Source organism: Eumetopias jubatus, unplaced genomic scaffold, assembly GCF_037043125.1.
Source record: "Eumetopias jubatus isolate StellerSeaLion01/CBP00866 unplaced genomic scaffold, mEumJub1_p1.0 scaffold_1, whole genome shotgun sequence".
Taxonomy (NCBI): Eukaryota; Metazoa; Chordata; class Mammalia; order Carnivora; family Otariidae; genus Eumetopias; species Eumetopias jubatus.
In genome coordinates this window covers 1,986,941-2,012,481 of record NW_028274807.1, presented here as the reverse complement: position 1 = coordinate 2,012,481, position 25,541 = coordinate 1,986,941, and the positions used below count along the sequence as shown (strand labels likewise).

General features: G+C 57.0%; 1 protein-coding gene across 1 annotated transcript; it reads right to left on the bottom strand.

Annotated features, from left to right (window-relative positions):
- Positions 1-1,856: 1,856 nt before the first annotated feature.
- PTTG1IP (PTTG1 interacting protein) lies at positions 1,857-19,691 on the bottom strand. Its single transcript, XM_028126454.2, has 6 exons — positions 19,483-19,691; positions 12,540-12,592; positions 10,983-11,091; positions 6,822-6,996; positions 6,024-6,070; positions 1,857-3,767 (listed from the first exon to the last, which is right to left on the bottom strand). Exons 1-6 carry the CDS (start codon positions 19,595-19,597, stop codon positions 3,721-3,723), a joined length of 546 nt encoding a protein of 181 aa, XP_027982255.1. The 5' UTR covers positions 19,598-19,691; the 3' UTR covers positions 1,857-3,720.
- Between the last annotated feature and the right edge of the window lie 5,850 nt (positions 19,692-25,541).

The window sequence follows — 25,541 nt, the reverse complement described above, 5'->3', positions numbered from 1 at the left end:
GGGCCCCCGGAACCACCACGGAAGCAGCCAGGGCCTGTGACCCGCTCCACACAGCCCTGCAGACAGCAGCTGGAGCAGCAAGCCTGTCTGAGGGGGGCAGGTGGGTGGGAGGAGGGGCCAGGGAGCCCCAGACCACCTGCAGCAGCAGGACGGGGACTTGGCCCGCCTCTGGAATCCCGACGGCCAGCACCTTGCACCCTGGCCTCGCCTGCCTCACAGCTGCTCTTCCTGCCTCTGCCGCAGCCCCAGGCGGCCTTACCCAGCAGCATGTCTGTGCCCACCGCACACCAGCCCTGCCAGGCCCTGCCCATCCCCAGACCGCCTCGAGCCAGCACACAGGCCTGCTGCCCCGGCTCAGGGGGCCCAGGAACCATCCACTCAGTTCCCGACTTCCAGATGAGGCCTTGGCGGAACCCCATGGGCCGCTTACCTCCACCCACTGACGACGCGTCACAGATCGCTTCAAACAAGGTGTCCTCTGTCTGGAGGGTAATTCGGCATCACGGGCACTTTGATCCAGAATTCTACTTCTGGAAATGGACCCACAGCTCACACAAAGCAGCACGGACAGACAGGAGTGGAGACAGCCAGCCTCCCAACAGGACGGTGGGATGAGGCACGCCAAGGCCCCCCGGGAGGCGGCGGCCACGTGCTCGGATCTGTGTGCCGATGGAGCAGACCCAGGGCCGCACGAGACGCAGACTGGCTCTGGAAGGACACCGAGAACGAGTTGGTGGGACGCAGCCACTGATTACCCATCTGACCGCCTGCTTTTTACAGCCCAAGGGGAACTTTCCTCAGGAGCAGACATCCTAATGGAAGGACTTCATTCACCAACCCCGTCCTTTCAAGGCCCTGGTCTTGCCACAATCGGACTTGGAACTTTTTCAACGAATCCGAGGCGAGTGTTTCCCATGGGCCTGGATGCCCTAAGGACACGCTGGTCACAAGGGTACCCCACGACTGCATCTGGACCTCGACGTCCAAAAGGAAGAGCCCGCGCTGCCGCGTTCCCGCCCTGGAACCTGCAAGGGCTTGAGTGCGGCTACTGCCCGGCCCTGGGTCCCGCTGGGCAGGCTCACGCACTTCCCACGGGGACCACGGCACCCACGGGCCGATCGCCTGCCCGACGCGGACTTCGGACTTCAGACAGCGCCACACAGAGGACGTCCAGAGATCCCACGACGGCAGCGATGGTCACAAGGGCTCAGCAGGCGCTCAGAAGAGGTACGGGCGCTCCCCAGCGGCCAGGCACTGAAGACCCCCACCCTGGGGAGGGGGCAGTCGGCCGGCAGTTACAGCCAAGGACACAAGGCTCAAGGCAGAACTGCTTTCTCCCCATTCTGTACGACTCCAGCTAAGCAGAAGGAAAGCAGCACTTGGGGGTGGGGGTGGGGGTGGGGCAGAACACCAGCCCGAGTCTCTGGCTGGACAGCAAACAGCTGCTGGGGGTGGGGGGGGGTGGGTAACAGGCAACTGGAGGACGCGGCAGTCTCCCCCTTGGCCATGGTACTGCAGCTGGGATCGCTCACACATCTGGGACGGGTCAAAAGTCTCCATGTGGAAGGGCACCTGGGCGGCGCAGTCGGTTCAGCGTCTGACTCTTGGTTTCAGCTCAGGTCATGATCTCAGGGGCATGGGACCGAGCCCCGCGTCAGGCTCTGTGAAGGGCTCCACATGAGGTGTGGTGTCTGGTTGGAACTCTCTCCCTCGGCGCCCACCCTGCCCGCCCACACTCTTGCTCGCTCTCTCTAGAATAAATAAAATCTTAAAAAGTCTCTATGTAGAAAGTCTACCCACCGCTCTCCAAGTAATCATGCTAACACCACAGAGAAATGAGACACAAGGACACAAAGTGTATTCAATGAAGTATGTATTAAACCACTTTTCGGAAACTGGTTAAAATTAAGGCACTCCGAGCTTCCTGGTTTCCTTGAGGTTACGTATATATGGCTGCTCTTAGGACTATTTCAGAAAAAAGCGTAGGGCCTAAGACAGCCCTCCAGACGGCCTGGTGGAGGCTCAGGACCCCATGATGGGATTACATACACGGTATGGAAGAACGGGGAGCTCAGGTATGGAAGAACGGGGAGCTCAGGTATGGAAGAACGGGGAGCTCAGGTATGGAAGAACGGGGAGCTCAGGTATGGAAGAACGGGGAGCTCAGCGACCCAGAACCAAGACACGGCGCGAGCGAGCTTACAGAGTACTACTGCGCCAACACAAAGGTTGCTGAAGTCTGTTACAAAGTTTCTCTGCTGAATAAACAGTAAGACAAAAGGTGCAGGCTGCTATAAAATACTTAAGAATGTTTCATAGTACTTTAAACTGCTATCAAACGCCCAAGAAGTCAGAAAGAGTAACGGAGTCCGGCGAGGTTGGTTTCCCAGCTGGTGGAAATTCCAGGACAGCACTGGCCGCCGCGGCGGGCACTGCACCGGCCGCCCGAGAGAGCGGGCTCTGTGCGGTCACAAGGGCAAAAGCCAAACATGTGATTTTCGTAGGTGCCTGTCGACCCACCTTCCCCAAGCTAAACGTCTTCCTAATCCGAAGCAGTGTGGCACCTAGGCCTATTTTCACACTGAAGGCAGGCTGTTCGCACAGTTACGTCACTGCCGCCGCCCCTGACACAAAGCGCTCGGTCCATTCACTGCAGTCCTAGATCTGGATCTGAAAGGGACGGAACGGCCGCAGAAGGCACGGCAGGGTGCGCCTGGAGGCCATGGGCAGCCTCCCGAGAAGCTGCCTCTGCAGGAGCTCGCACCACACGCCCCAAGGAGCGCGGTTCCAGGACGGGGCTCGTTGGACAAGCACGTGGAAATCCCTCCCGCCGACCTGGACACCCGCCTCCCCGGTGGGCAGAGAGCCCCGCGGGGGGGGGGGGGGCGCCACTGGTGCTCGGTCCCTCCCTCTTTGGGGACAACCCAGGTCCCTCAGTGACCGCGGTGCAGCCAGCCTGACGGGCACGAGACGGGCGCCTCCCCACACAGGGCCCAACGGCTGCTGCCGACAGGAGGGAAGGCGAGAGCGGGGCGGCGGCGGCCTCCCTGGGCCCTGCGGCTCCGCGTCAGCGCTGTGGCGCCCCGGAGAGGCGGCTTTCAAGCTTCATTTGTTACTCAAGTTTTCACTGGGAAAAAACCGTGATGTTCTGGTAAAGATACAAATGAAAATTTAAAAACTGTCCAATAAGTGCTCTGAACTTTGACAGTCAAGTTTTTTGGTGAAATGTTTCAGGTGGAGGAAGGAAATCCAAGAATTATCTAAAATGAAATGAAACGCAACACAGACCCAAGGTGAGCAGGACCCCCTCCCTCGGTGCTGCTCCGCGCAGCTGGGGTGAGCGCGCGTCCCGAGTCAGCGCGCGGCACGGAGACGCCGCTGGGCTCGCGGGGCAATGGCCGGGTGACAGCCGCCCCTCCTGCCCCGCCGTGTGCAGCCCGCCGCCGGCACGGAAGGAGGGGTGGGCGGCTCCGCCTGCAGGTGGCTTACCGACCGATCGAGTGGCGCAATGTTTGTCTTTCCTCCTCAAAGTAACAACCAAACCAAAACCAACCCCCACCCCCCGAAGGGCTTAGTGTCTTGAGTGACTGAGTAGAGATACAGAGAAGGGGACAGAAGCTCGCAGGTGCAGGCGGCCACGCACTTGTGCTCTCGGCAGGCCCGCCTCGGCGGGGCAGGGGCTCCGCTGACCGGCGCCGCGTCCCGGGGCGGGGTGTGCTCTCAGTTGTTCTCAAACCTGGCATATGGGTTTTCTTCTTTAAACAAACCTGGAACAAAACAATCCCGGTTATAAATGCACTCACAGGATGGCAAACGAGATGCAAGACAGCAGGACAACTGAGCTCTACACGAAGACCTACTGAGGCCTTAAGAGAAACGGGTGTCTGAGCAGGTTCGAGCACACTTCATCGTTTTGAATGTCAAACCACAGGTGACTTACAAAACCACTCTACTTTACATGTCCTTATCATGTTGACGGACTTAGAACGAGATGACCTTCAATCTCACCGTCGAGCATCCTGATGTACGATGTACTTGGTCATAGATCTTTGGTGCTAAACACCCGAAGACGAGGAGCTCTCTTCGCAGTGCAGAAACCCACACAATCTCTGCCTCTCTCCAGAAACCTGTACCACAAACCAACACCTCCCCCCAGAGCCACTGCAACAACAGCTACTTGCTGCAGGAGATTTTGGGGGTGCGGGGCTGCTGGTCCTGAGGAGGACGGCGTGCCTCAAGCCACGGGAGGAAGCCCACGGTGGTTTTGGGCGTTCAGATGCCAAATGCCAAACACACCCAGTTGCGTTGGGAAAAGACAAAGCAAAACAGCTCCTAGCTCTATTTCTAGTTTAGAGCGGGAGAAACTGTTTTGTGATCAGGAAATCAAACACCTTCTAAAACCACAAGAAGGGTTTCGTCTACGCGTGCATTGTGTGTTAACTGCAGCGTGTGCCTGTCCCCAGCCCCCTTGGGGACCCCTGGGGATTCTTCTACCAGCTGAGTCTTTCCAAAGTGCAGTCCACTCTATGGGCTTTGTGTAAACAGGCATGAGTTGGCTTTATCAGCGCAATTAAGGGCCACAGGAACCATCAAAATGATAGGAAGGAAGTGCCCCAGGGCACTGTTACGGAGACTGCCCCTGGGCCAGGGCCCTGCACACAACTGGACAAAGGGGAAGACCTGAAAGCTACTTGTGCTTGGCAGTAAAGGCACTTCAGCGTGAGTCTGTGTGACACGTCTCTCGCCTTGTATTTATATTGTTAATCAGATGCCAACAAGCTCCTTTCCGCACTTTTCAATGTCGTGGAAAATCAAGGGGACCCAGCTGAGGGCAGCAGATGCTCGGTGGGCACTGGGGAGAGAGGGCACCGCGCCAAGACTGCTGGATAGGGAATGTCACCCACACGGAGTCTATCACCACCTACGCGGGGAATGAGCACCGGACCCCAGGGCGAGTGCCACAGGCAGCAAGGGGGACAGCCAGGCTGGCCAGGAGAGGAGCAGCACCAAGGGGAGGCTGAGGGGCGGGAGCCAACCAGAGAAGGCTCTCTCGGTGGCCGGACATCTCGCCTTAAACGGAGGAGACCCAGCAGCAGGAGGAGGGGCAGTTGGGGCAGCCTCGTGCCTTGGAATCAACACCTGGAGGCTGGCAGGGTCACCCCCAGCCTGAGGTGACCCAGCACAAGGGCGTGACAGTGAGAGGAGGCATGTATGGATGGGGGTGGGGGCATGCAGCCAGCGGCCCCCGCCAGAGGGAACTGAGCCTTGGGGACTCTCTGTTTTAGTGCTTGGGATCTTAAAATACCAGGAAAACAGTATCCTCTATAAAGAGAACTCCAAAATGCATACATTAGTTGGTAAAGATTTTGGAATTTTCCTGATCAGAGTTTGCCTTCAGCCCAGGTGCCTGGTCCACCTGACACAGAGCATGTGATCCTCGGGTCACGAGGTCAAAGGAAGCACTGTGGCCCAGGGCTGGAGGCCCCATGGTGGTCACTGGGGAGGCCCAGTTGAGTCCATGACTCCCAATCCCAACAGCCAACTCAACAGGGGAGCAGAATTAATGCTCTCACACAGTAAAAATGAGTCACCCCCACCCCACCCCCAGTCTCTCCAAACAAAAACCAAAACAAACCAGACAAAACGCCTGGGCAGCATGGAGAGCTGAGCCCGCAGAAGTCAGGTGTGAGAGCGACGTGAACACGAGGGTGGCGAGGCAGGGGAGGCCCGCAGTCATCACACACACCCCACGTCACACAAACAGGGTGACAGGCTAGGAGCCACACGGAGCCCGGTCAAGTTCCACCCCCTCGGGAGTGAGCAGTCCTAGGAAGTTTGGCGAGAGAAAAATATGCCAAGGCTTCATCTTTTCAAGACATTCGTGGGTTAGTTCATTCCAGTCTGCACAGAGTAAACCCAGCTGCTCAATCCAGACAGGTGGACGAGGGAAGCAGTCACATCTCACAGTGTGGCATCAACTCCCAACCAAACAGAACGGACACGGACATCGCATCAACACTTACCGTATTTTTTTCTGATTTCATCATGTCTTGATTTCATCTCTGCTCTCCTAAAAAAGAAAAAAATCTCGTTTAGCATCAAAGTATTACATCACACTAAAAGATGTACCCTCCGCTTCCTTTGGCAGAGAGGCTGAGGACAGGCGCAGGTGGCCACCGGGCCAAGCAGGGTGACGACCAGCACCATCTTCTGAGGCCGCTCCAGTGTCCTGTCATTCGGTTCTTTGTTTCAGTAAAGGCAATTCAAATACTATGATTTCTTAAACTATTTTTCATGTAAAGAAAACACACTGAGGAGTGAAAATCTGACACTAGGTTCTGCAGAAGATTGGGAATGTACACGTGTTAGTTGCTACTTAGGAGCGATGACTCTGCAGGGACAACGCCCACCCAACAGCGGCTGGCCTGACGCGGCAGCACGTCTCCGAGCCACGATCCCAGTCCCATCACGCAGAGCCTGGTGACCCGCCGCACCTGCCACCCAGGCTGGGCCCAAGCTCCCCAAAGTGCTCCGTGAGCAGGGGAGGACAGCGTCTCCACGCGCTAGCCACAGCAGGCCTGCCCCAGGCGCAGGTAGGCAGGCGCCCCCAATGCCCAGCTCGCCCCAGCTGGGCCTCTGTCCTGCCCGTGGCAGCCCAGGAGAACAAGGACCCGTGCCGCGCCCACACCCTGTCCCACAACCCCGGCTCGCGACCTACGGTCCGTCCACAGCCGGAGAGAACTCGGGGCCGCAGGCGGCACTTCCCCACGGCCCACCAGGGCCCCGTGGCCCAGGGACGCCCCAGTGACCCGGGGCCTCACCTCTCCTCCTGCCGGATCCTGCGCTCCTCGCGCTCCCGCGCCGCCTTCTCCTCGCTCTTATCCGGCTTCCGGCTCCTGTTCTTCCGGCAGCAGCAGCAGGTGCAGCACACGGCCACGGCCAGGAGGACGGCCCCCCCCACCACCGACAGCGTGATGATCAGCGCCTCGAAGTTCACTGCAAGGTCCGTCGGGAGTCAGGGAGTCAGGACGGGGCGCGGGGAGCCCAAAGCAGCGCCCCCCAGTTCTAGAGCTGCCTGCCCCCAGGTCTCCTCTCAGTGCGGGTATGTGACTTGTGAGCAATTTCTCAATCAACCGCCATGGCCCAGGCCACACACGGGGCGGCGTTCCTCCCCACGGCAAGCCTGGGGCACGTGGACCGAGCAGACACAGGAAGGAGAGTGCCCGCTGGGCGCGCAGACTGTCCTGACACACGTTTAGACTCTGTGGAACTCTAGAAATGGAACTGAAGCCTGGGGCAGCTTATCTAATCCTTAAACCCAAGTCCACAGCACGACACCGTGGGCCCTCGAACACAGTCTGAACCGTCCAGGTCCACGAATCTGTGGGCGTGGTTTCCCCAAATCCAGGACGATACTGTACGTGCACTTTCTCTTCCTGATGACGATCTCACTAACGTTTCCCTCTCTCTAGCCTACTTCCCTGTGAAAACACAGCACACGGTGCACATAACACATGCACACACACGTGCGCACACCTCGAATGCTCTGTTACCAGCAAGCCTTCCGTCCACGGCAGGCTGGCAGCTGTTCAGTTTCCAGGAAATCGGAAGTTACATGCAGATGCACCCCAATGTTCACAGCAGCAACGTCCGCTAAAAAATAGCCAAACTGTGGAAGGAGCCGAGATGCCCCTCAACAGACGAATGGATAAAGAAGATGTGGTCCATATATACAAGGGAAGATTACTCAGCCATCAGAAAGGATGAATACCCAACTTTTACACCCACATGGATGGGACTGGAGGAGATGATGCTAAGTGAACTAAGTCAAGCAGAGAAAGTCAGTTATCATATGGTTTCACTTATTTGTGGAACATAAGGAATAGAATGGAGGACATTGGGAGAAGGAAGGGAAAAATGGGGGGGGAATTGGAGGGAGAGATGAACCATGAGAGACTATGGACTCTGAGAAACAAACAGGGTTCTAGAGGGGAGGCGGGAGGGGGGATGGGTTGGCCCAGTGACGGGTATTAAGGAGGGCCCGTACTGGGCGTTATACGAAAACAATGGACCGTGGATCACCACATCAAAAACTAATGATGTATTGTATGGTGACTAACATAATAAAATAAAATTTAAAAAAAAAGAAGTCACATGCAGATTTTCAAGTGCCCGGGGCACCAGCACACCTAACCCCTACGCTGTTCAAGGTCACCTGCATTTACTTCCCCAGGACAACTTCTGACCCCAGCAGGCAGATGAGGGACCGTGGAGCCCTGGCACCACCCACGGGGCCTGAAGACGGCTGCCTCATCAGCTGCCAATGATTTTATGATTTCCCGTCAAGACCCAACTCCTGAGACAAGGAGTCAAAACAAGCTTTCCAATTTTGACTTTTCCAAAGGATTTATAAAGCCAAACCCACCAATAGTTTTCTATTTAATTAGAACCAAAGCCAATCAAAGAGCTCTGATAGTGCTCTTGCAAACGTGTCCACTCGCCCCGTTCAGATGGCCACCGAGGCAGTTTCGAGAGCGAGCTCTGCCCAGGACGGCGGGTGGGCACAGGGAGGCCGCCACCGAGAGCCGGGCACTCCACACAGATTGGCCGCGAGCCCCACAGGCTGGCCTCCAGTTTGTGCACCTACGCTGACGATCAGAATCAGGGTCACATCTGATGAAACACCTTCCGAGCTACAGTCACGTGGTTTCTCCTCCTGCCACCTGTTCTGGAAGAACCGGCACACCAAGCAGTCATGACCGCAACAGTATCAGAAAAGACCTTCACAAGCGGACGGCAGTGGGTTTTGACGACAGCACTTGCAAACAATCCACTTTAAAAACCAATCAGATCAGCAAGACACCTGGCTTAGAAATGTCTGCCCCCCCCCCCAAAACAGCTTTTCTGACTAGCAGCTAAAACCAGTTATAAAATACAGAAATCCCATGGGGCGCCTGGGTGGCTCAGCTGGTTGAGCGTCTGCCTTCGGCTCAGGTCATGATCCCGGGGTCCTGGGATCGAGTCCCGCATCGGGCTCCCTCTCCCTCTGCCACTCCCCCTGCTTGTGCTCGCCCTCACCCTCTCTGTGTGTGTGTCTGTGTCAAACAAATAAAATCTTAAAAAAAACCCCAAAAAACAGAAATCCCGATCACAACGGGGAAAAACACTGCAGGCCCTCATTCCCATGAGCCCTCCACGTAAAAGCTATGGAGCCTGAGGCCGTGAGGGTGACCTGAGTGCAGCAGGGACACACCTACTTCTGCCAAAGGGGTAACATCCTAAAGACTTCATGTTTCTCCAAGCGAACATGTAATTACAGTTAAAACCCCAAAACAATTTTGCCCAGAGCTGGATAAGATGATTCTAAAGTTCTTTGTCAGAACAGAGAGCACCCATGGCGTGAGGTCTGGAATTACAGTTACGTGCTGCCCTGACATCGAGGGGCCTGGGGGCCCTCCCGGGCTCCCCAGATGGCACGAGCACAAGCCCCCTGCCCATTCTGTTCCCACAGAGAAGGCCAATACACCGTCAGCCCAGTGCGCCTTCCCAACCCTCCTTAGTGCACATGGGGACCTGGAGCATCCCCACCGATCCCTGAGTCCCAGGTGGCAGGCTTCAGTTCCATGTAGCCCCGGCATGAATGACACCATGTGCACCTTCTCTTAGGAAGCAGGCCACCTGTCCTGAGTGCAGAGCCTACCTCCCACAGTCCCTGGCTTGTTCCCTGCCCCCCGTCTCCCACACTGTGGATCTCATCTGTCCCATGCCAGGCGCTCAGCCAGCCCCACGGCCCCAAAGCAGGAACTTCATTGCACAGGAGAATTATCAAAAGTGATCCCACTTGAAAGGTGCTCAACATCATTAGTCATCAGAGAAACGCAAATTAAAACCACAACGAAATACCCCTTCACACCCACCGGATGGACTAAAATGAAGAAGACTGATTACCCCAAGTGTTGGCAGGGACGTGGGACAACGGGAAGGCCCGCATCACCTGGAGGAGCGTAAAGTGGCACAGCCACTCTGGGAAAACGTCTGCGGACCTACTATGCGCGGCGACCCCGTGATCGTGCTGCTCAGTACACGCCCATTGGAAGTGAGTGTGGGCAGCCGGCCCCACGAGCACGTTTACGGCAGCACTGGGGCGTCCGCGTGGATGCCTGCAGGGCACTGAGCAGCCGCCGGACAGATGGGCCGGGACACTGGAGTCTCAGACACACGACTGCACGGAAAGTCGGACAGACACACGTGATTTCCTTTACGGGAAGGGCAGTGTAGGCAGCACTCACCTGTGCTGAGGGAAAGTCAGCCCAGGGGCTGACACGGGGTCCTGACACGGTCAGGCTGCGAGTGCTGAGCGGGGGTTACCTGTCTACATGTGTCAAAACCTCACTCCACTCCCTGAACGGGTGTAGGTGTGTGTACACGTGTGTGTCTGTTAGACACTAGAGTCTACGGGGACAGGGAAACAGCATGTGCACTTCATTAGAAGTCATGCCTCATCGTAAGAACACCTTAACAACTCAGGCTCAGAATGCCCCGGGCTCCCTGGTCCAGGACTGGTCTCTCTGGGGTCTCACAAGGGTTAACAGACCCACAGAGAGAGAGAGAGCGCCTGGAAAACCCACCATCTCCAGACAGAAAGGGACAAGTCAGGAAAGAAGGGCCTGACCATGCTGAGCAGGACTCCCAGCACACAGATGCAGCCGAGACACCGTGTGCTGAGACAGTCCCCAAACACACCCTCTGCCCTCCGCCATCTCGGGATGCAGAGGGACCCAGTGCAGAGCCGAGGCTGATGGCCCTACAGCTGGGCCTCCAGACCCCGGGGACCGCCAGCAGCCCTCCCAGAAAGCACACTCTCTCACTGGCTTCCTGACTTCTTGCAGAGAGCACGCGTTCTGGCAGCTTACGTTCACTGAGCACAACCAGACTTTCCAAAATACAGACTTTGCGAGAACTCTATGAAAACGAAGACTCACCCCAGCAAACGCCCCAGCGTGCAGAGCTCAGCTTACAGAGGGAAGTGGGCGGCAGGATCCTGCTCACCGGGTAGTCCAAGCACGCCTTGTTGGTGTGGCACCAAAGACACTGAAAAAGACGAATGTTCGACAAACATCAGAAATGCAACATACACACCCAAGAATCAGACTGTCTGGGATTTGAGCCCCACGACACCTCCTGCTCGCCCTCAGGTGACAGACTGGAAGGCCTCAGCCCCCACCCCACCCCATCAGCTCCACCCCATCTGGCCCACCAGGGTTGAGGTTACTCAAACCCTCTCCCACCAGGCACCCTGCCCGGCCTCTTGGCCTCTGTGCACGTCCTGAAAGCTGCCAGGTGGCTCCCTGCCCAGAATCTTTGCACAGCCACTCCTTCTGCCCAGAACATTCTTCCCCAAGCATGTGTGCCCTCCCCTCCCCCACATGGCCTCCCCTGAGCAACCCACTCACCATCGCCCCGCCTCCCCATCACCTTCCCATCAGTAGCACCCAACACACAGCGGGAGTACCTATCTCAGTTCATCTGCAGGAGGGCAGGCAGGACCCAGCGGGCCCACAGGAGGAGCTCAGTTAAGTCCTTGTCAGTGGACTTAAGTGACCTTGGAAAACACTGTGACCTCTCCAACTGCATGGGGTGCCTGGCTGTCTTAAAGATAGTGCATCTGGGGGCGCCTAGGTCTGTGAAGCGTCTGCCTTCGGCTCAGGACATGATCTCAGGGTCCTGGGATCGAGCCCTGTGTTGTGGTCCCTGCTCAGCGGGGAGCCTGTTTCTCCCTCTCCCTCTGCCCCTCCCCTACTCACCCTCTCTCTGTCTCTCTCAAGTGAATAAATAAATTCTTAAAAAAAAAAAATGCATTAAGGCTCAAAGGCACCGGCCCAGAACCTCAGGGCTGGAGGGCGCCTCACAGACACTCCTGTCCGAGTCCCTGAGAACATCAGGGGCGAGGCAGGTGCGGAGACGGCACCACACCCCGCCGGCCACTCGATCGCTCCTGGCACCAGGCGCACGTGGGTGGCCCAGACGTGTGCTCGGGTAGCCCTCATGGGTCCTCAGGTCGGGGTTTTGCACTTGGTACTTTGAATCCTGAAGGTAACCGTCTTACAGAGTCTTCTCTGAGTTCTTCAAAAGGACAGGAAATCAGGTATTTGTGTCCCAGGCCAGGGTGCAAGTCCATTACGAATGTGAGGAAGAAGCCTGGGCTCTCCCAGAGCTACACGGCGCATTTACCATGCTCACAGCACGCCCAGCGAACAGCGCTCAACCCTCTTTGTTCTGGCCATCGGAGAACACCCTCCACGTCAGCGGCCTGTGGACGTTTTTTGGTAAAGCCGGTGAACGGCTTTTGGTAAATCCTCCATTTTCACAGAATGCTAGTTTCCCATGTTTACAACCATGTCATAACCGTGTTACTGAAAGCCACGGGAGCTCGCTAGGAGGATGGTTCTCTTTTGTGGGGAGCACTTCAGGTGGCAGCAATAGGTCACCGTCACGCACATGAGAGCCCCCGGGGCCGAGGAGGTGGCCGTGCTACTTACGGAGACATTTTTCAGGCACTCCTCACAGGTTCTGTTAGTGTTCTGAGAGCAAGCTGTGGGGACGAACACACATCAGAGAGTCAGGCAAGGCCCACACGCGCTTAGGAGGGCTGGGGGGAAGGGGGACAGGCTCCACTCCCAACCCCAGAGCCGCACATCCTCTCCCGGCAGCCAGCCTTCAGGGAGCACCCACTGGGCCCCGGGGAGGAGGCAGACACAGCACCAAGGCTCCTATATCTGCAAGGGGTCGTGCAGGAAACAGGTCTCGGCACACAAAGGCAGTGCCTCCAGGGAAGAGGGTATGAGCCCAGACGCGTCCCACAGACCCTAGCCAGCCCAGGCCCCCTGGCTCCTCAGCACACACTCTCTTTGGAACCAAAGGCCACAGCAATGCCAGGCCCACGAGACAAAAGCCAGGCATTGGCCCTGCCAGTCCCCCCCAGCCCGGCGGGAGAAGCCCCCCCGGAATCAGCAGATGCCAATCCTGCAGGGCACCCCGCAGCTCTGGCCACTCCTCACCCACCAAGGCGTCAAACCCCACACAGCTAACAGCTCTGGAGCTCAAGCTAATCAGAAGTAAAGAACTAGGGTATGAATAAAACATGCACATCCCCTGTCAGGCTGCGATTTACCACACCCCATGACTCAAAACACACACACATACTTTGGAAAAGAGCTGTGTGGGCAACCTCATTAGTCACCAGGAATTTCAACTTAAAGTCATAGCCAGATACCACTTCACATCCACCAGGATGACTAACATTAAAAAGACTGGCAACACTAGGTGTTGGCGCAGACAGAGAGCAATCGGGAAGTCTCGCACAGTGTGGACGGGAGAGCAAAAGGGTTCCACCTACGTCTCCCCTAGGACTCAGCAACCCTACTCAAGTATTTCACTCAAGAAAATCAGAACAGAAGCCCCCAGGAAGACTTGTACAGAAATGTTCATGGCAACTTTTTTTTTTTGAAAGATTTATTTATTTGAGAGAGAGAGCTCGAGTGAGCACACGTAGGGGGAGTAGAGGGGGAGGGAAGAAGCAGACTTCCCGTGGAGCACGGAGCCCTGGGATCAGGAGCTGAGCCACAGGCAGATGCTTAACCAACTGACCACCCTAGCACCTTTATGATAACAGCAAAAAGCTTCAAACAGCCCAGATGCCCAAGCACAGAAGGATGGGCTAACCGGTGCGGTCGTACAACAGAACAGTATTTAGCCACGAGAGGAAGTGCACCGTATGCAGAAGACACGGACGAGTCTTAGAAACATTATGGGGGCTCATGGAAACCTGACACAAAGACCATCCTGCTGGATTCCCTGGACGCGCAGCTCTGGATCGACTCCTCTACACTGGGAAAGGGGCAGTGGTGGCCTGAACCTTCGGGAGAGATGGGCATGTTCCAGCAGCTTGACAGGGGCCAGGGTGACACAGGTCTCACTCACCCCATGGCACACTTAAGACCCTGCATTTCATTGGACATAAAATTCATCTTGAAAGAGAAAGGAAGACACACGTTTACCTCTAGTTCGTGACATGCGCAGTGAGGGCCTCACAAAGCTTAAGCGGAGGGTACGGGACGCCCCGCGGACGGAGGAGACCCAGCAGAACGTGAGTGGGGAAAATCCCGAGGGGTGGGCGTGCCCGCGGAGCAGGACGTGCACAGAGGGGCCTGGCGCCGTGAAGTGGCCGGGGTGCCGGTGGGTGTGACGCTCCTCCATTCCGCCGAGTACAGCCCCGCTTTATTTCCACCCCAGCGACAGCCCGGTCAGCACATGTTGCCCCGCAGCAGCCACCGCTGGACAGCGCCCCCCCCAGCGCCCCGGCCAAGCACTGCTCTCACAAGGCACCTGACTTAGCTCCGCGAAGGGAAGGAAAACGGACAAGCCGGGAAGCACCTCGATTTCTGCAAGCGCCGCAGGGTCGCGGTGGCTGACGACAGCAACCGGGCACAGGCGCCTGGCGGCGGGGCCAGCTGTGCCCAAAGAAGGGCTCCGTCCCACTCTGTCCACTGAGGGGCCCGGAGGACAACACTGGGCCGCACGGGGACCTTAGTTTCTAGACACTGTTCCCCTACCAAACGGAGCCAGGACTCCTGGGAGAAACAGCTGATCCCGGCACACTGGGACAGAGACAGGACGAGACGGGCCTCGAGCAGACGACTGCGTCAGTGGTACCAGCTTAGGGGTGAATGACAAAAGGACCAGATGCCCACGTGAAGGGGGTGGGGTCCTCCTTGCGAAATGGGGACAATGACAAATCAAAGTGACTGACAGTAATGGACTCTAGCCTCTTGAATGGTCCAGGACTTCACCTGGACATGGGACAGAGGGAAGGTCAAGCAGCCAAGGAGAAGCAATGGGTGAAGACCCGCCATTCTGCGCTCACCTTGGTAAATCTGGACGCTGAGACCACTGTGCCCGTCTGTGAGGTGACAGGACACCTGGGGTCTCAAAGCTCCCCCCCCCCAGTTTAATCACTTAGGAAGAAGTGATCAAAGTATCACCATAAGGACAGGACAATGGGACAAAATGCCGGCAGGTGCCCCAGGGGGAGCAGGGGGAAGGACGCAGCCACGTGTGGTTGAATCCTGTCCAAAGGCACCGGAATCCAAGTTAGACGACACCAGACAAGACCAACCGAAGGGCCTTCTACAAACTCGTTTTCTGACAGCGCAGGGAGGAGGTGTTCCAGATGAATGGAGCTGGACGTTACTGGGATGACTGGTGAAGAGAGTACAGACACCCTACGCTACATCGTGGTGTTCGAGGAGCGCACCCACGCTAACCGTCCAGACTTCGCTCGGTACAGCTCCACTGTGTAGAAGAAGGCCCTCATCCTCGGGAGGCCTACCCTGAGGCATTTTGGGGCGCAGGGCCACAGACAACCAACTCTCAGACGGTTTGGTTAAAACAGTAACAAGCAGACATGGGGAGGGAGGGGCAAAGCAAACAGGAAGTGCTGGAGAACAGAGAGGCATCTGCAAGTTCACTGTGCTATTTATTCCTTCCACTTTTTGCAGCTTTGACATTTTTCTAAACAAAGAGGTAGGCAGGGAGCCACTGAAAATCTGGACAGTTGCTGACACACCCACTCTCAAGTCCTTCTTGAAAAATTCTACAAGAAAAGACGTACTTCTCATCAATCTTAACTGAGTGGCCACAGGGAGGAGAGCGGACAGGAACCTTTTCATGGGGATTTTTTTTTTTTTCCTTTTTAAAGTCTTTTTGATAGCTGGACTCGTGTGAACTAAGCTCCAAGATACATGCCGTTCAAGCTCGTCCACCCCAGGGCCTCTGGACTAGAGAGCAAGAGTCCGTGGAGACCGGCCCCCCTCCGTCCCCCTCCGCCGCCGCGACCCGGCAGCTGTCAGCGCAGGCGGAAACCTCGGTTAGACAGCACTCCTGAAAACGGGGCAGCGCTGGGGCAAGGTCGCTCCATCCTCTCCCTCCAGAAACAGCTTATCATCTGACCAACATACATTACCTCCTTCCTCCTGCTTCAAAGACCAGGGCACAGAAAACCACGCGCTGATCGCCAGAGAGAAATAAAAACTGCCCTCGTATTGGCCCAGTCTAACACTAAGTGCCCATATCCTGACTCTGGAAGTCCGAGGACTGGAAATCTCTGAGAGTCCATTTACCAATGATTAGAAAACCTGACGTATCGTTCCCTTTGAAAATTAAAAGAAAAGACCAAAAGAAGATCATCCTTGTGTTCGGACATGCCAGCCCGTGGCCCCTGGTCACACTGTGTACGCGAGATGCGGGGGCGCCCACTCAGGACAGAGGACACTAGCGCGTGTAAAGGGATCTGTTTTGAAAAGTAAAGGAACGAGTAAGCACTACACACTCACTGTGCATGTGCCACACCACAGGCCAGAGGGCGGCGCCGGCCCCTCCCGGACACCGTGCCCACTCTGCTTGGCGACAGAGCACCTACTTCGCTAGCTTGACGCGAGAAACAAGGGTGCAAAGTGCATCAGACAAAGAGTCCGCTCATCTTCCTATCTCAGTAGAAACAAAAGAGCGATGAGTGTTGTACAGCTCTTCCTTGATTTAGGAAGAAACCCACTGTAAGTGGAAAACAGCCTATCAAAAATCCAGTTAGTACACCTGGCCAATCTTAAACGTTCTGAGCACACTTGCGTTGGCCGACAGCCGGGCAGAACCACTCGCACACGGCCTGTCTCACAAGAGAGTGTTGAATAGCTCCTGTAACTGACCGAATACCGTACCCAAAGTGACCAGTGGAACGGCTGTGCGACCGCGGGCCTGCGCAGCCCCAGGACAGGGCCGCACACCGCTAGCCTGGGCAGAGACCCACACCCCGCACTCCAAGCACTGGTTCTCCTGACTGCATGTCCCTTTCACACCACCACGAAGTCAAAGTATCTGATGTCAAACCCGTGTAAGTCGGGAACTGTCTATGTATACGAGTAACAGGCACCATCTGTATACACGATGTAACGCTCTTACGGCAGGAGGTGGCGGGACAGGGCCAGCAAGCCCCCTCCAAATCCAGTGCCCTTCGTAGGGAGCAGTCGGGGTGGGACCTGCACAGGCCACAACAGAGCTCTTCTGCATCCTTCAGGCAGCTGGTTCTCAGGGTCATCCCCCCCCCAGCGATGTACAGATGAGACTCTGGGACGGAGTCTTACCCCACACACAGGGTGGACTCCATGGCCTGTGGAGGCCGCTGTGAGTCCCAGAGCCTCCCTCGACAGATCTTCAGTGTGCCCTGGGTCCCTCGTGTCTCCACGCCACCAAACAGATAGTAAGACATCAGAAACTGTTGGCCTGGGATTGCTGTGACGGTTAACTTATGTGTCAACCTGACTGGGCGACGGCGCAGGTAGCCAGTAAAATATTTCCGGGTGTTTCAGGGGATCGGCGTTCAAACTGGTAGACCGAATAAAGAATACTGCCCTCACCAATGCAAGGGCATCACCCAATTCATAGAGGGGCACCAACGAACAAAAAAGGCAGAGGAATGGGGAATTTACTCTTTCTGCTGAAGCTGGGACACCTATTTTCTCCTACCCTCAGACACTGGGTCCCGGGTGCTTCCAACATGGACTGAATTCCAGCAGCTTTCCTGGGACTCCAACCTGCAAACTGCAGGTCATGGGACTTCCCAGCCTCCACAATCACGTGAGCCAATCCTTCATAATACGTCTCTTTCTCCACACCTATAGATACCCTACGGGTCTGTTTCTCTGAAGAACCCTAGTACCCTTGCAAGGAAGGCCAACATCATCAACAGTGTAGTCACATTCCTACAGTATGACAAGCAGCAAAAATCCCACACTGAGCACATACTCTGTGGATGGGGAGCCCTCACTGCTCCCACAGTGCCCCCCTGCGAAGAAAGGCAAACGCAGACCCCCAGGATACCTGGGGGTTAAGCACCCTCACAGCACATCATTCCTCCCCTTTGAAGGTGTTGCTGAGGAAAGAGACAAGAGCCCACTACCACCCACCAAGGAACTGGGTTGATTCCACCAGAAGAGAGGTAATTACTATGAGCCAAAGCAAAGGACAGGCAGCTTCCCATTGAATTACAGTGAGTGGAATGCCGTGCGGCCAAAGAAGCTGCTTTTCAGCTGAAATACTACAGCAACAGCTCTGGTCTAATTCCCCAATGAGGAAACAAATTAACGTCACCAAAGGACAGCCCACTCACCGCAGGAAGGCCCCTGCATACCTCTCCGAACTCCAGGGCACTATGAGTAACAGAGTGGTCAAACAATCAGGCCCACTCCTGACACGCCCGCTGCAATTATGCACACATCCGCCAGCCATTGAGAGAGACAGAATTTTGGCATATTATCCATCTATTATGGTAAAAAGTCCCCATTCCGCACTTGTGCTTAGAACTCCATCTAGACCAAACTGTTCCCTACACAGTGCAGATAGCTGCCTCGGAAACGTCACACACACACACACACACACACTGGAAGTAAGTTAGGAGAACAACAGTCATGCACTGAAATACACGTTCAGGAGGGTCACACAAGAAAGGTGCTTTGCTGGGCTAAACAGAACTCAACAAAGCCCGGGCTAACAGGAGTTGAGAAAAATGCTGGCCCCAAGGCAGTCCTACTGGTAAAGCCCTGGGACGGAGGTCATCAGGCCTGCCCGAGGCTCTACTGCTGATCACATGGGTACTCCACACAGGGCAGCCAGCAGGACAGTTCTCAAACAGGCCAAACCCTGACACTCCCAGCTTCCCTGGTTTTCCCCCAGGCCCAGAGGCTGAGTCTGAGGACCTCCCTGCCCCCTCCACTGCCCCACAGGAGGCCACTCTCCAGCAATACTGCATTTCTGGAACCTTCTGACACATGACTTTGGCCCTAGGTCATACACTTCCCTCTCAAGCTCTGTTCCTTGGTCAGTGCCCCCAGAACAGTCTGTTGATCACCATGGTCCCAGCCCCTGGCAGCACAGCCCACCCCAGGGCCGCCGAGCGCAGAAACAGAATCGGCTTCCTTTGAAGCCGCAGCTCCCGTGGCCCTGGGCTTTCCCGCCTCCACTGGGGCCTGCGGCGAGTGGAGTGGGGCCCCCTGTGCCAGTGGCCACCCCCCCGCCCAATTCTCAAGGGGCCCGGACCTGGACATCGGCTACCGACCCGCTGTGGGGCTCCAGCAGCCTCGGAGCTCTACTTCCAGGCTCGGAATCGAAAACGGCGAGCTCCTCCAGAGAGAACGGCGGTGAGGCTGGGCCGAGTACTAAGCCAGGACAATCCCGCAGGCCCCGCCGACACCGCCGCGAGGCTGAACCAAGACAAAGGGCGGGCCCCTCCACCAGCCCGGGCCCCCGCGCCCCCTCCACCCAGCCGCCGCGCCCGGGCCCCCGCGCCGCCCTCATCCCCCGCCCCGCCGAGGACCCCGCGGGCCCCCCACCGCCCGGGACCCCGCGCCCTCTCAACAGCCCCGGGCCCCTCACCCCCTCCGGACGGCTGCTGAGCCGCGGCCGCCGAAAGCAGCAGCAGGCACAGCGCCACGGCGCTGAGGAGCAGCTCCCAGCACTGCACCAGCCCGCGAGGGCCGCCGGACGCCATGGTGGCCGCGGCCCCTCCGCTCTGTGCGGCGGACGTCAGCCGAACTCGGACCACCTCCACCGCGGGGTAGACAGTCCCCCCCCCACCCCCGGAAGAGCCACAGGCGGAAGTGGGTGGGGTGCGCGGCACGGCCGAGTGCGCAGCCGCGGTCCCGGCTCGCCCCGCCCCCAACCGTCCGGCCCTCCTCCCGCGGGCTGTGTTCCCCCGCCCCGCGGTGCGGCGAGGGCGCGGCTCAGTGCGCATGCGCGGATGCAAGGCGGCCGGGGGCGGCGGGGGGCGGCGGGGGGCGGCGGGGGGCGGCGGGGGGCGGCGGGGGGCGGCGGGGGGCGGCGGGGGGCGGCGGGGGGCGGCCGCCGCTCGGTGCGCCTGCGGGGCTGCGCGGAGGCATCCCCTGGCGGCCGGGGGTCGGTGACCTGGGCCCCAAGGCCGTGAGGCGGTCCGGCAAGGTGGCCCCGGGACCTGATGGTGCCGCCGCCGACGCCACGCTGGTCCCCGCGCCCCGTGCGCACGGAGAAGATTTCGCAGTGCAGCGGTCACCTGAGTCAGAGAAGCCAGGGGGCTCGCCCCCTTTCCTCGCGGAGACGCACCTGGGCCCGCACCCCCGCCTCTCGCCTCCCCGCCGAGCTTGTTGGGAGGCTGCTGGAGAAATGCTGCGCACTGCCGGCGTCCCCTGGCTCTCCAGAATGTTGGCGTGACCACAGTGGGGTGGGACGTGGCAGTTGTCCGCGGAAGCGGGCCATGCACCTCCCGCTGCCCCGGGTCCGGGGGGAGTCCTCGGGGAGCGGGGCGGGCGGCTGGGGCGTGGGGGGAGCCCTCGGGGGGCGGCTGGGGCGCGGGGTCTCACGGAGGACTGCCCGCCAGCCTGGCGTTCCGGGGACCCCCATGCCATTCGCTGGCGTGTGGCACTGCTGTCCCTCACCTGCCTCAGCGGCGAGGGAAGCGGGATTGCGGTGGGCTCTGCAGTCTGACCTGGGGATCTAAAATCCGCCCCATTCGGCCTGATGGGTTTCAGCGTCTGCCCTGTAAAACATCTGTGCCCTCCCCTCCCTGGGAGGGCCCCACAGCCCCTTGAATTTAGCTTGCCCTTAACCCCCAGGGCCAGTGTGCCAGGACTCTTGGTCATCGTGTATTTGTGCCTCCTTGTCTGTGCAGGCACTGAAGGCAGCGTGGCCTCATCTGTGCCCCGTCCTTCCGGTGTGGGAAACCACCCCAGGGATAGATAAGTGCCCTAGGTATCAGCGCCAGAAGAAGGGTGCCTCGGGGCTAGCATGGCGACCTGGCCAGTTCCTGCCAGGGTTTAGAAGTGTGGCCCCAGAAACCAACAGGTTTTCACCTAACAACACAAACCCACAGCAACAACTTAAGGATAGTTGAAGGACATTGGGCATTTGTCAACATTCACCAGGACACAGTGGATGCTGCGACATTTGAAACAGTGCCCTCAGCAGTGGCGTTTCTTTTATTTGTGAGAGAGATCATGCACAAGTGGGCAGAGGGGAAGAGAGCAGACTCCCCGCTGAGCGCCAGACCCCACATGGGGCTCAGTCCCAGGAACCTGAGATCGTGACCTGAGCCGAAGGCAGACGTGTCACCAACTGAGCCACCCAGGCATCCCCCAGCAATGGCATTTTAAGACAACTGAGTTTTGCAACAATTGCACAACACAGAAGTTCTAAAATACTCGGTAACTAGAGTCCATGACCTGTTTTAGAAGTGAGGAGGTAGGGGCATCATCCAGTGGTCAAAGAGCTTGACGCTCATGGGAGAGAGACCCCAATATCATGAGAAGCATAGGTGCAATGGGATGATTCCTCCTGGCAGTCTGCAGCCTGAAGAGCGTGTGCTTTTTCCAAGAAAGATAGCTGAGGAATTAGACAGATACAGTCACAATGGGGTCCACTTGCGGGGAGCAGGGCTGTCCTCAAACACCAGGCTGGTCGTCGGGTGGAAGCCAGAGCCCCCTGGTTCTGCAGCTCCAGGGCCCTACTTCGGAGTTGTATTTATGGGAGTCACTTGCTGGGCATTTTCACCAGCCTTGTTTTTATTTGTGGTCAGTGTGCCATCAGATTTTGTCGTGGAGACTACATTCCTCTTAGTAAATTAAGGAATTACTTCCAGAAAGGCCGGGTGAAAGAGAGCAGAGCTGCTCCCTGGCCAGGTAACACATCAAGTCTGTGATTTTTGACGCTGGGAGAGCTCATTTTCAGCTCACCCGAGGACGGAAGGAGCACTTGAGGGCCTGGGACTTTGGACAGCCTTGGAGGGATCTGTAGGAGCTCTTAGAGGGGCAGGGGACTCTGGGGCAGAGGGAGGGATGGACAGAGGCTGGTGGTCTGGAGCCCACTTAACACGGTTGGATTAAGGGATGCTACAGACCCTCTGCCCCTGGGCGTGCGAGATGGCTCCAGTGGGAGCTGCAGGTGGCACCTAGCTGCGTGGGCTTGGGAGCTGGTCCTGGTCCCTGCCATGTCAGGCCTCTGAGGCCCAGGGATTTGCCCTGGACAGAGGTGCCGGATGTGGAACACTCTGGCCACCCACCCCCTGTGAGCAGTCTCTTGGAGTCCTCTCAGAAACAGGTGGAAGGGGGCTCTAGGGACCGGTAATGTGACAAGACAAAACTTTCTCAAGGTCACGCAGCCAGTGAGATGCAGAGCTAGACTTCGAGCCAGGGCTTCACCAGAGTCTCATCTGGCTCCCCTCCATCCCACGGGGACAAGGTGGGAAGGTTTCAAGAGGATTATTTGAAAATTAGTGGGAGTATGTCACACAAACAGGAAATGGGACTGGGAGTACCTGACGCTGTGGTTCATGCTTCTTTTTTGGTGGGGAGGGGCAGAGGGATCCTGACATAGGGCTCAGTCTCACAACCCTGAGAAATTAAAGAGTTCGATGCTTGGGGCACCTGGGTGGCTCAGTCGTTGACCGTCTGCCTTCGGCTCAGGTCATGATCCCAGGGTCCTGGGATGGAGCCCCACATTGGGCTCCCTGCTCAGCTGGGAGTCTGCTTCTCCCTCCGCCTCTGCCCCTACCCACCCCCACCTCTCAAATAAAATCTTAAAAAAAAAAAAAAAGTCAGATGCTTAACTGACTGAACTATCAGGCACCCCTTTGGATCCTGTTTCTGGAGACTGCCTCGGGGTATCAGCCCAGGCCTGGCCTCAGCTGGCCTGCCAGAGAAGGTCCCCAAGCAGGGCAGACCCCTCCCTCCAGGCAGCCTCCTCCCCAGCGGGCATCCCCCCTGCACACACAGCATCTGCAGCCCTCACCTGCAGACCACACATTTATGTCCATAATTAGACATCCTCCAGCTTCATCTGGTGGTTCTCAAGGTAGAGCGTGCATCAGAATCACCTGCAGGACTTGACAAGACCCAGATCGCTAAGCCCACCACAGAGCCCCTGACTCAGCAGGTCTGTGGCCACTGTCATTTCAAGCTCCCCAGGTGCAGGCTGGGCTGAGACCCCTGAGCAGGAACATGCTACCAGCTTGAGCAGTGATGGGGGCGCTGGCCTGTCTAGCCCCACCACCTGCCCGAACAAAGAGCCCCAGGCCACATGCAGTATAGAGGCCCTTGCATGGAATTAACGATCCCAGTCGGGAACCCAAAGCCACATACCTCCGCATAGGCCCAGTTGCAGGTCTGCGGCAGGATGGGGGGCACAAGGGGGGAGGTGACGTGGGAAACAGAGGCAGAAGGACTTGTAGATAAAATTAAATGTCCTTACGACCTGCAGCCCGTTGAATACTCGAGGCGGGCCGAGTGTAACCTTCCAGGAAACTCCCAGCTGTCTTCTCTTGAGCTAAGCCAAAAGGCCGAGAAAGTGATTACCACCCTCGCTTGACAATAGCCTGGCCTCCTGTATCCCGAGAGTCTTTAGCATATGCCAGTCCTCGTGGAAATTTCCCCTTGTCTTTCCTTACCCCAACTCCCTAGTACATAAATTACTGGTCACAATCCCACAGAAGCCGCTCTTTCTACCCATGGGTCCTGTCCTGTGCTATAATAAAACCACCTTTTGCACCAAAGACGTCTCAAGACTTCTTTCTTAGCCGTCAGCTCTGGACCCCAATGCTCCAAACCACATCATGGGGCGAGTGGCCCCCCCGGACATGGAAGCTCAGCACCCCTACCCCACACATCTCCTCATCTGGCCGTTGATTCACATCCTTTGTAATAAACCGGTAACCCAGTGAATAAGCCACTTTCCTGAGATCTGGGAACCGCTCTAGCAAACTCATTGAACCTGATCTGTAGCTAATTATCGGAAGCACAGACGACAGCCTGGATTTGCACCCGGCAACTGAAGGGGAAGAAGCAGCTTGGCGGCCCTGAGCCCCTAGCCTGTGGGATCTGACGCCACCTCCAGGATAGACAGTACCAGAATTGAGTTGGTTTGGTGGGACACGCCCTCGGAGTCCTCAGAGAATTGTTAGTTGCTTGATGGTGTGGTAGAAACACGCACGTCAGAGGTGGCCAACCACCCATGTTAGCCCAGGCTGCATCGTCTCCTGGGAGAGAGGACTTTCAGGTTTAAGGCCAGGATGTCCCAGGCAAACCGGAAGACTTGGTGTTGACGAAAAATGAACAAACCTTTAGAATCTCTGTAAGAAAGAATAGAGTTTCTCTATTTCTTTTTTTTTTTCTTCAAGATTTTATTTATTTATTAGAGAGGGAGAAGCAGACTCCCCGCCGAGCAGGGAGCCCGATGCGGGGCTCGATCCCAGGACCCTGGGATCATGACCTGAGCCGAAGGCAGATGCTCAACTGACAGCCACCCAGGCGCCCCAAGTTTCTCCATTTCTAATAGAAGTTTTCTTCAAGGGCAGGTTAGGACAGCTGCCAGGAACCACGCTCTTCACAGGGAAGGAAGTGCTCCAAAGAATGAGTAGTTTTTACAGGATTATGTAATTTTTTTACATCTTGTAAAAGCTCAAAAAATTATAGCTCGGGGCGCCTGGGTGGCACAGTCGGTTAAGCATCTGCCTTTGGCTTAGGTCATGATCCCGGGGTCCTGCTCCTTGCTCAGCGGGGAGCCTGCTTCTCCCTCTGCCACTCCCCCTGCTTGTGCTCTCTCTTTCCCTCTTTGTCAAATAAAAAGAAATATTTTTTACAAAAAGGTTATAGCTTAACATTGGCAGGAATCACGAGTTTTATCGTAAAGGAATGTGGGGAGCCAGGGGCATTGACGGGCATCTCAAGGACTAGACGGTTTTCCTTCAGCTGACTCATTCACAAAGCAGGTGCACGATGCGTGGGTAGCGGGGGCCATAAGTCAGGCTTTTGGTTCAAACAAAGTTTATGTGCAGTCATGCTGACTTAGAAATCTAAACTGGCTCCCCTTGTCTATCCGGTCTTTAGAGAGGTTTTCTCGCATCACTGGGCACTGGGGCCTGGTTGTAGACTTACTCCCATGTTATTCTGACACCCTCCCTCTCTCCACCCCTTTAGAAAGAGCAGAGGCCCCAGCTGGAGGCTTGGGGGGGGGGGGGCACAGGGCAGCATGAGAGAATTACAGCCCTGTTGTAGGAAAAGGAAATAAGGTCACCCCGAGCATGTGGGGACGGGCTGTGGCGGGAAGGGACTGGACATGACCAGGCATCTGCAAGGGTTTGGGGTCCAGAGTGGGGACCTCGGGCACGCAGACCATGTGTGAGATGAGGAGGGAACTGGGCAGGGCCACCACACGTATGGGGCCGGGAGACCACGGGGTGACCTGCAGTCCAACATAGCCTGAAAGCACTTTCATTTCGCTCAGTGGGGTTTTAACATTTTGGTTAGAGCAAACGAAGTCCGGGTCTTCTAGGCGCACGGAAGGACGCGGTAACTGGCTGGTCTTTGCTATCCCGTTTCGGACACGCTGTGTATGAACAGGGCCGGTCCCACAGTGGGACCCGTGATTCTGACTGCTTTCTAGGGCGGCGGGGATGGGGTGGGCCGCTGGGC

Coding starts and splice junctions, on each gene's coding strand:
- PTTG1IP (XM_028126454.2), bottom strand. CDS start 19,597: ATGGCGTCCGGCGGCCCTCGCGGGCTGGTGCAGTGCTGGGAGCTGCTC. Junction 12,593..19,482: donor TCAGCAGCCGTCCGGAGGGG/GTGAGGGGCCCG, acceptor TCGTCCCCACAG/CTTGCTCTCAGAACACTAAC. Junction 6,071..6,821: donor AGGATCCGGCAGGAGGAGAG/GTGAGGCCCCGG, acceptor TTTCTTTTTTAG/GAGAGCAGAGATGAAATCAA.